This window comes from Populus nigra, chromosome 19 (assembly GCF_951802175.1).
Source record: "Populus nigra chromosome 19, ddPopNigr1.1, whole genome shotgun sequence".
Taxonomy (NCBI): Eukaryota; Viridiplantae; Streptophyta; class Magnoliopsida; order Malpighiales; family Salicaceae; genus Populus; species Populus nigra.
This window is the reverse complement of record NC_084870.1, coordinates 6,525,905-6,536,155: the sequence shown is the minus strand read 5'-3', so window position 1 is coordinate 6,536,155 and position 10,251 is coordinate 6,525,905. Positions and strand designations below refer to the sequence as shown.

Sequence of the window (10,251 nt, the reverse complement as noted above, 5' to 3'; positions counted from 1 at the left end):
CTTTATATTGCTACAATTATTGTGGTTATTTTGTTCTCTTATGCACCTTTATATATATATATATATATATATATATATATATATATATATATATATCTATTAGTTAATCTTTTATTATTAATGATTTTTATTATTTTGATTCATTAGATTTTTATTGATCCAAATATAACTCACAATTCTAAATAAAATAGAATTAAATAAATTAAATAATTTAATTTATTATCAATTGAAGAATAGATTAAGTTATATTTAAAGATCGAGTGCGCTGTTTAGCCACATGTTATGATTCTTTAAATATTATAAAATAAAAGTCATACATGATTTGATTTATTAATTATTTAATAATCTTTTCAATAAAATTATTATCCCTTTATCAAAAACATTTCGATTTAGATATTGGAATATAGAGTGTGTCTGCTATGTCAATTTATATTTGTTCTCAACACCATAGTTATTGATTCTTTAAATAAAATTTTAAATTCTTTTCATATTTTATTTCATCATCTTTATAATCAATATTATTTAAGATGGAATAATTTTTCTAGATGAATATCATTCCAACATTTTCATATAGTCTAAGTTGTATTCAATATTTGTTCAATTTTTATTCTTGATTAAGACAACATATAATCAGAATCAAAATATAATATATTTTTTTTATCTATAAGATAATTAACTTAGTGATTTCAAATCAAAAAATTACTCATACAATTTTTGTACGAGTCTTTTCATATATAAACATGTGATTTCTCCATATAAATAACCATATAAGTCATTTTAGTGGACATGTTATTAGATAAACACCTGTATATATTAGTTGTAATTTTATTTTATACCTCAATTTATAAATTGAAAAATTATTTTATTTTACAAATAGAAGTATATATTGTGTAGAGGTCAATATATTTAGGAAGGCAAAATAAAATCTTATAATTATTTTAAAGTATTTTTATTATGAAAACTTAATCTTTACAATAAATTGAACCATTCTTGTTAAGCTGTACTGCGGACAATAAATTGATTAGCTATAAAGAAGTTGTAAAGCCTTATTTCCTTTAAATATTCTCTTGGCTGTCTATTGGGATCATGTTCTGCCCTTCCTATTCAAACTGAAAGTGGTCTAAAAGGAGAAGAAGAAGAAGCATATTTCTCATTCATTTAGCATACTACCCTACCAATATATATGATCTCTGCTTTTTCCATGGATTTCTTTTTTGTTGTTTTTAACGCAAATGATCGAATATATATCCTAGTCCTGCTGAGAATCTTCCTCGATTAATTCGCTTTTAACTCAAATGATCAAATATATATCCTAGTCCTGCTGTAAATCTTCCTCGATTAATTCTCCATCTTAATTTGCTTTTGTGACCTGGAATTAAGACCAATATCCTCATTGGGCCAGTCTCATTAACTCAAAAGGCATTCGCTCGATCATTACGAGAAACCATAACAGGTATAGAGACAAAGCTTTGGAGAACAGTAAAGAGAAAGCATAGAAGAAGTTGGGGGCAATGGAGTGCCGTCCAATATTTCCCTGGAACTTTTCTTCCTTCATTATTTATGATCTGGCTTTACTTTAGATATCACAGTGATATATACTGCAACAAAAATAAACTTTAAAAAGTTTTTTTTTTGGTTGCCCTAATGGCTGGATTTTATATATGACCACCTAGCTACTTGTATTTCTGGTTCGATTTGGAGACAGGCCATGCTGTAAAAGGTATAATATCTCTTCAACAGAAATACAGTAATCATGAGATTATTTGAAGTCAATACAATATGATGTGCTTTAACTTCATGGATCAAAATGGTGAGGTCACCATATATTATGGATCTTCAACCTGCACCCCCACAAATCATAAGTTTCCACACATGAAAGTTCAACAAGTACTTAATGTGATTGTAGAATCCCTATCATCTCCCCCACTTAATTGATGTTTGGCCCTCACAGGTACTTCTTTTTTAACCTTTTCTGGACTGACGTTACAACTTTATGACCTTCCTTTAACCTTTTTGGAATCTGGGAGTGATTGGTAAAACAATGAAAAAGAAAAATCAGGCACATGATTTAGGATGAACAAAGTACAGGATCATGTATGTATGGCACACCTGTCATCACATTATTCAGTTTTCTCAACTCCAATCCTTGCTCGTTTGAGCCTTTGGGGTCTACTTGTACGTGTTCTATTTGTTGGTTAACGTCTGGGTTTGGACAATCTCTTGTGGTGTCCACCAATAATGCTTAACATCTATATATCTGGCCTTTATGCCTTGCCAATCCCAGTGTTGAAAAGTGTTGGATTTTTTCCCATTATAACTTGAACTACCATGCACAGGTATTTGTATAGAAAAAGAGAGATGATTTGCTGTGATATCGATATGATCACAGCTGCGTTCTAGAATACCAATTCTGGACTCTGTATGGGGTGAGTTTGGCAGATGAGAGGTGATTCAAGCATATATAATTTCCTCGCATTCTAGAAGACGATTTTCTTAAGCCCGGAATGTAAGTCGAGAAACCTACCCCATTTAATTTGCTGTCGGCCGGCTGCCCTCGGTATTTCTACCAGAACTCTGAATTCCCAGGCTAGTATAGGTTCAAATGTCATGTCTGCTTGTCTTAAATTCTTAGATGAAAGCAGACGTACTTCTCTTTGTTGGTTGGCGATAAAACAGAAGCAAAGTGATTTTGTTTGGTCTAATTAAAAAAAGGTCAGGAAAAAAGTCAATTGTTTGTTTCACCATTTCTTTCATCTTTATTTCACATCGTTAAGTAATTCATCTCTTGCAAGTACTGTAATTGAATATGTCAATGGAAAACTAAAATTAGTTCAAGGAAAGGAGCCTCGCTAGCTTGCTTAATTATATCACAAGGCATTAATTAAAGGGATTAGAGAACTCCACACGTTGAATTCAGGCAACATCTCGAGAGCTGTAGCTCAGTACTAGTACAGCCCTGGTGTGGATGCATGGTTCATCTTTAATGGAGAAGTCCCTTTTGACATGGTCCAGGATGTGTTTGTTTTTTTTTAAATAATTTTTTAAATTGGTTTATATTTATTTATTATTAGAAAAGTTGACAATAAAAAATATTTTTTAGTTAAAAAAAAATTTAATTTGGTTTTCAGAAAAGTATTTTCTTTTTATTTTGAACAGAAAATATTTTTTAAAAATTAAAAAAATTTTAGAAATATCATATTATTTACTGATTATATCAAATTTAGTTCTTAAACTTTTGATTGTTATAAATATTTTATTTTGAATATTTTTTTTAAATTTCATCCCTTAGAATTTAATTTTTATATTAATTTTGGTCCTCATTTTTATAATTGTTATTTGTTTTTTCCTTATATTTTTTAATTGAAATTTTTTATTTATCAAATTTAATACTCATTCTTTTGATTGTTACTTATTTTATTTGAAATAATTTATAAAATGTTAATTATTATTATTATTTTAATTTCTTCATCTTTCAATTTTTTTTATTTTTTAGATTTGATCTCTATTATTTTGGTTATTATTTATTTTATTTGAGATAATTTATGAAATTATATTTTTTTTCAATTTCATTCTCATTCAACTTTTTACCTTGTAAGATTTGTTCCTTATTATTTTAATAAACTTGAAAAAAATAAAACATTAATAAGTTATTTTCCAACTTATTTTCCATAACATAACCAAATACTAGAAAATATTTTTCAACTTATTTTTCATTACACTATCAAATATCAAAAGATAATTTATCTTTTTAGAATTTACTTTCTAAAAAAACTTATTTTTCAACAAACAAACAAACAAAGTTAGTAAATTGTTAGTTGCTGATAAAAATATTAATTTTGGAAAACTGGATAGTTAAGGAAACTGGTTTGATTTTCTCTAGCTACAAGACACAGGAATAAGCTAGCTACACAGCAGAAAGAAAAGTCCTAAATCACAGGTCAGGGGTAGGTAGCTAACCACTCTCACAGTGTTTCCCAGATGGAAAAAAATGCTCTGCGGGTTTCATATGCAATTCTAGAAATGAAATTAAAAAAAAAAACTGTTAAATAACAAGAAATTAAAAGAGGGTGATTGAAAATGCCATCTCTGATCTTCTTTCCTCAACTTAATTTCTCACATGAAAATAATGAAAGATTTGTATTTGGAAGGATAGAGTCTTTTCTACTCCTGGATGCTTTTATTATGAATTGAGGCCTCAACCTGTGCATCCATTGCCAAATTATATTATTAATCACCAATTATGTGGTCCATTGAACATTTTCCATGTGTTTTTGGAGAATTATATATTCTCTATTATCTTCAATTACACGTGTGGATGCTGGACATGGAGAGAGAGGTTGGAAGATTATGTGAAGTGGAAGCAAATATCTTGGCTTAGTTATGAAACAAACTCCTTTTTTTTTCTTTCTTTTTTGTTTTGCCCTTCCGTGGGTGTTCTGACGAGCTAGCTTCAGCTGCCTCTCTATGGCACAATGCATGATGATTACCTTAGAGTGAAGAAAAATGAAATGGAAAAGGACAAGATCATGGAGTCAAAGACAAGACGACCACCCATCTCTCTCATTTTCTAGCCGTCCCTCTCCAAACCGTTTTACTGCTCAGACTCATCAACCAACTCCCCTCTCTCTCTTTCTTTCCTATATTCTAAGCAATACCCCACAACCATCATCAAAATCATGATCATCATGCCCACTCTACCAAGCCTCCTCTTTCTCTTTCTTATAATCTGCCACTCTATAAAGTCTTAACTAATCGACATCAAACCAGTTGGGAAGAGATATAGATCACCTTTCTAGTGACAGGATCCAAAGGCTCTCAGAATGAGGAAGCCAGAGGCCTCTGGGAAGAACAACGTTAATAATATTAACAAGTTCAGAAAGGGCCTGTGGTCACCAGAGGAAGATGACAAGCTCATGAACTACATGCTAAACAATGGACAAGGTTGCTGGAGTGATGTGGCAAGGAATGCTGGTTTGCAGCGATGCGGCAAGAGTTGCCGGCTTCGTTGGATTAATTACTTGAGGCCTGATCTCAAGAGAGGTGCATTTTCACCCCAAGAAGAAGAGATGATCATCCATTTGCATTCCCTTCTCGGCAATAGGTATGTTCTTACTAGCTATCCCTTGCTAACTCTATTCACTTGCTGAATATCGACCTTTTGCCCTTAATTTCTCATCAGTTAGCTATTGTTAATTATTAGTATACTGCTTTTTTGAATTCAGCAACAAGGGTTCAAAGAATACATTAACTTGATTTTAGTGGGTGGGTGTACAAAGCAGTTTTTCAGGAGAGTTTTCAAGCTCAGTACTTTCTACAGTACTGATCATGAGGGGATATTGGAGTTTTTTCAAGCTGTACGTTTGCTCATATATACATGAACAGAGATGAAAAAAATAAATAATTTGATAAACAACTGTTACTAATGCCATATGACACACCTAAGAAAAGAAAAATATATATATTGTATACCATCAATAATATATATGATGCAAGGAGGCTGATAAGCAAGATTATATATATTCTTTTATCTGGGAGAACAAAGGCAAGTTCTTTCAGAGAGTATAAAATTATTTTCGAGATATCGAGTCAAAAGATTTTTTAACGGTTTGAATACTTTTAGATACCTTGTCTTTGCAACCTTTAATTAATACTTAATAGATAAGAATATATATAGTAGAGAACTGCTGCAAATTAATTATGGAGAAATATATATATCTTGGTTATTCCTCCCCACTAAGTCAAGCTTCCACGCTCTTGCCTCTATTATTTCGAAAGGCAAAGTTAACAAACGCAATCAAATCAATCGAGAAAATTCATGTACAATAACCAGAGTTTTTTTTTTTTGGCTCTCTCATTACACAAGTTATGGTGAACAATTAGCTGTCATATTTTGAAAGTCTGAGACAGTACAGACTCGGATTAGTCATCTCTGCTGATTAGATCATAACACGAGGAGAGCCCAGCCAGCTAACCAGATGCCTTGTTATCCATGGAAGACATGTATACAAGCTGATAAAGACACTTATCTGAGTGTCTTTGTTTGTCTTTGGAGTTAAAGGCACCCCACCTATATATATAACAGTACTGTTCTTGTTTTAGTATTCAAGCATCCAAGTTATTGGTCTTTATTTGTCTTTAGAGTTGAAGACACGGCACCTATATATCAATATTCTTGTCTTAGGATTCAAGCATCCAAGCCATCCATGCATTAATTAATTCGTATAAACATTAAAAATGTACAGCAATATTTTAGTCCTTGGAATTACAAGGGCAGGTGTAGCTAACTGTAAGTAAGTAGAGAAAATGACATCGGCATTCTTGAAGTAGTATAAATCTTCGATCCATGCAGATCATGCACGAGTCTACGAATAGAATATTAAGACTCCTTCTTTGAACTTTGTTTGGAACTAAATTATTGATTATGTAATTTCTTTCCCTTTCAAAGGTGGTCTCAAATTGCGGCTCGCTTGCCAGGAAGAACCGACAATGAAATCAAGAATTTTTGGAATTCAACAATAAAGAAGAGATTAAAGAATCTGCAGTCATCCAACGCATCACCAAACACAAGTGATTCCTCCTCGGAGCCTAGCAAAGATGTCATGGGAGGGTTGATGTCGACCATGCAAGAACAGGGCATTTTCTCCATGAACATGGATCCTTCAATGTCATCTTCGTCATCGTTAGCAACCTCCATGAAAGCAATGATTCTAAATACCATGATGGACCCATTACTACCTATGCTTGATTATGATCATGGCCTAAACATGTATGGCGGTGCAAGTGGGTACGAATCCATTACCGCACCACCACGCATGGCTCAAGTTGGAGTCCTTAACAGTGGTGATCATGGTTTTTACGGGGAAGGGATCTTTGAAGGTATTAATGTTGAGATTCCTCCTTTAGAGAGTGTAAGCTGCATGGAGGACAATGCAAAAACCCAGAATATACAGGATAACAACACTGACAAATACTCATATAGTAGTCCTGTGAATAGTCTTTACCACAAAAACTGCAACATCACTAGTAATAACAAGACAGATAACATAGCTGCTGATCAGATGGGGAACTTGTGGCACGGATCAGAAGAGTTAAAAGTGGGGGAGTGGGACTTGGAAGAGTTGATGAAAGATGTTTCGGCCTTTCCATTCCTTGATTTCCAATGATCGTGGAATAAATGGTTTCCCAATACACATATAATTTTTCAAGTTTAGATCGGCCTTGCCACATATTCACCCTTCAAATACTGTTATCACTCAACCCTTGTATTCTATCCTTTTTCGTCAAGAAACTTAGCAATTTCATGTATAGTTCCGATGAGGTACAGGAAGCATGGAATAAAGGTCAGGAGAGTTATACATTAATTAGTGACCAAACATTTCTTGTACGTAAATTTATGTACCTTACGATATTATTGCAATTTCGCCATTAATTACCTCTCGAGCACCGATACATTGTACTTGAGAAGAGATCACATATATATATATATATATATATATATATATATATATATATATATATATATATATATAAAAGTATGTTAACTTTGTAGACAGGGACCAAGAGAGATTAGTTGGTGCGTGCGTGCGTGCATGAACCTAGCTAGACCTAGCTAGTTTAACTTAACTAAATCGTGAGATGTACACAACTAAAAAGTCCAGGAGTGGAAGTTGTTGTTAGCTAGTGGGATATTAAGTAGGTTGGTGCCATAAATTGACGAATACATGGAGATTTTTTTATATATATTCTGTGCCTCCAAATGTTTTTTTTTTTTTTGTGTGGAGAAGATGATGGTTTCTTCTAATGAAGTTTAATCAATTAGATGAGATGTCCACTTAGAGCCATAATAATCACATTAGCATATCAAGTCAGCTTGCTTTCATTCTACATATGACTATTTTACTGGTGAGTCACCCCATATAGGGTTTGCTTCCAAGAGTAATTATAACTCTACCTTTCCCATAGCCAATTAATGATGTCCAAGGATAAAGCAATGAAGAGCTCTTATATTTTTCTGTAGTCAAAAGAATAAAAAAATACCTAGCTCGCGCGAGAGACTTGAATATAAAGCAAAGGTAGCAGCAGTTAGACGAAGAATATATATATATAGTCCTATACATACACACACACACACGTATACTAAGATCAAGAGATCAGTCGCTCCATTTCATGTTGAATGCCGACATCATATATAAAGAGATCAGTGCTTCTTCTCACTCATTTATATATCTCTTAGAATTAATATATATATATATTCTTAACATTGCAGAACAAACCTGTGCATGAATTTTAATGCTATCATTTGATCTGGGAATTGGAAGGCTCTGTTGGCTGCAAATGACGACTTTTTAGCCCAGTGGGCAAATGGTTGTGTTTATTTTTCTTGTCAGTGATGTCAGGTGTTTTTTTTTTCCCCAGATCCAACATGATTATAGCTAGCTAGTTAGCCTCCGACACCCAACTTTTCAATGGATTAATGGCGTTTGTCGTGTGCAAGTGGCTCTGGTGTGTGTATATATATATACACATACATTTATATGTATATATACTTGCAAATTAATTAAACTGTAGTGTTCTTGTGATATGGCATGTTTCTCATCCAGAAATAAATCCGACTTGAGAATTAAAACCTTCTCCTGTTCTTTATTTCTTTATCTATTTTTTTCTTTGTTTTTCGGTGTAATGTGAGGAGAGATTGGTGGACTATATGAGCAAATAAGAATCTTAATCTCGACTTTCGTTTTGGTATAGAAATATTCAAGGAGTTATTTTTCCAAAAAAGCAGATAAATAGTACTAAAAATGCGCAAAACAGACGAGGAAGAAACCTCCAGGCTCCAGTGTTCCATGAAGAGAATGAAAGGCGCAAGAAGAACAGAATTCCTCCTTTTTAATTATGTGGCAAGGGAGAGAAATGAAAGGCGATCATGGAAAGGAATGAACTTTATGGTGCTCTAGGGTGTTTAGAAATATAATACTAGTTACTTTAAAAAAAATAAATTCTAAAAATATATTTTTTATTTTTACAAAAATATTTTTAATATCACTACATTAAAATAATTTATAAACATTAAGAAATCGATTTTAAAAAAAAATAAAAATATTTTTGAAACAAAAATAAAAAAAACTTTTAATTTAAAGTTCGGACAGGCAAATTCGCGGATCGATAAGTACTGGACTCGATCAATTAACCAAAAGGAGTTTGATCTTGGACGTGGGGAGGACATGCAATGCTGACTTATTGGGTTGGGAATGGGCTAACTCTCTGTTAGCTCATAACAATTTTGGTTAAGAGCTCGTTGCTAACGTCATAAAATTAAAAAGGAATATTTTTTTAATATAATATTTTTTAAATTTATTTTTTATATCAAGAAACTAAAATAATCTAAAAATATATAAAAAAAAATTAAAAGAAAAAACACCGTTCCAATACTGCCCCTGAACAGGGAGGTGGTGTGGTGTGGTGTCAGTTCAACAAAAACAGGAAAAAAAAGACCGTCGCCTGAGAGATTCGAACTCTCGCGGGGAAACCCCATGTACTTAGCAGGCACACGCCTTAACCACTCGGCCAAAGCGACTTCTGTGTCCATTGAGGAGCGACATAATTTATATATATTTAATTTGGACCAGCCTCTTCACTTTTATTAATTTTAGGATATTCTCACCTCTCTTTCTTCTTCTTCTTCTTCTTCTTCTTTAGTTATCCATACTTCGTGAAGGTTTTATTTTCTCCTATGAAATAATAGTGATAATTTCACTGATGCTCAAGTGCTATTCTTATTTAACTCTGGTCCAGTGCATTAGAGCTTATAAAGTGAGAATGTTTGGAGGTCCAAATAAGACATGCAATTACACCAAAAGGCCAGCCATTCCTCGACACCGTATTGATACTAGTTAACATAATTATCAGGTCAAGCGAACATGCATATACAAAGAAGTTGACCTTAACCATACGTTAAGTTTAAGATAATATAGATTTGATAAACATACCGGATCTAAAAAAATATTGTAATGTGATGATATAAAAAAATTAATATTAAAAAATATTATCTCATTATATTTATTAAAAAAATATTTTACAAAATAACCATTAAATAATAATATTATTCATGTTATGAGGACTTTTATTTGCGCATTAAGGATAATTTATGTTATAGCACTAGGAATTAGTGCTTTTAGTTTAGGCTAAAAAAGATCCCCGGTCTCTTCGAGACATTTCTATTGTGTTTGGTGTCTCCTTTTTCACTCCAGGAGT

The 10,251-nt window shown here is 32.4% G+C and overlaps 1 protein-coding gene and 1 non-coding gene across 2 annotated transcripts; one reads left to right on the top strand and one right to left on the bottom strand.

Moving 5' to 3' along the window:
- Nucleotides 1–4,688: 4,688 nt before the first annotated feature.
- LOC133679730 (transcription factor MYB46-like) lies at nt 4,689–7,373 on the top strand. Its single transcript, XM_062102413.1, has 2 exons — nt 4,689–5,101; nt 6,446–7,373. The coding sequence occupies exons 1-2, from the start codon at nt 4,821–4,823 to the stop codon at nt 7,161–7,163; spliced, it is 999 nt and encodes a 332-aa protein (XP_061958397.1). The 5' UTR covers nt 4,689–4,820; the 3' UTR covers nt 7,164–7,373.
- Nucleotides 7,374–9,492: 2,119 nt separating this feature from the next.
- TRNAS-GCU (transfer RNA serine (anticodon GCU)) lies at nt 9,493–9,574 on the bottom strand. The gene has a single exon. It is a non-coding gene; the product is annotated as a tRNA-Ser (tRNA).
- Between the last annotated feature and the right edge of the window lie 677 nt (nt 9,575–10,251).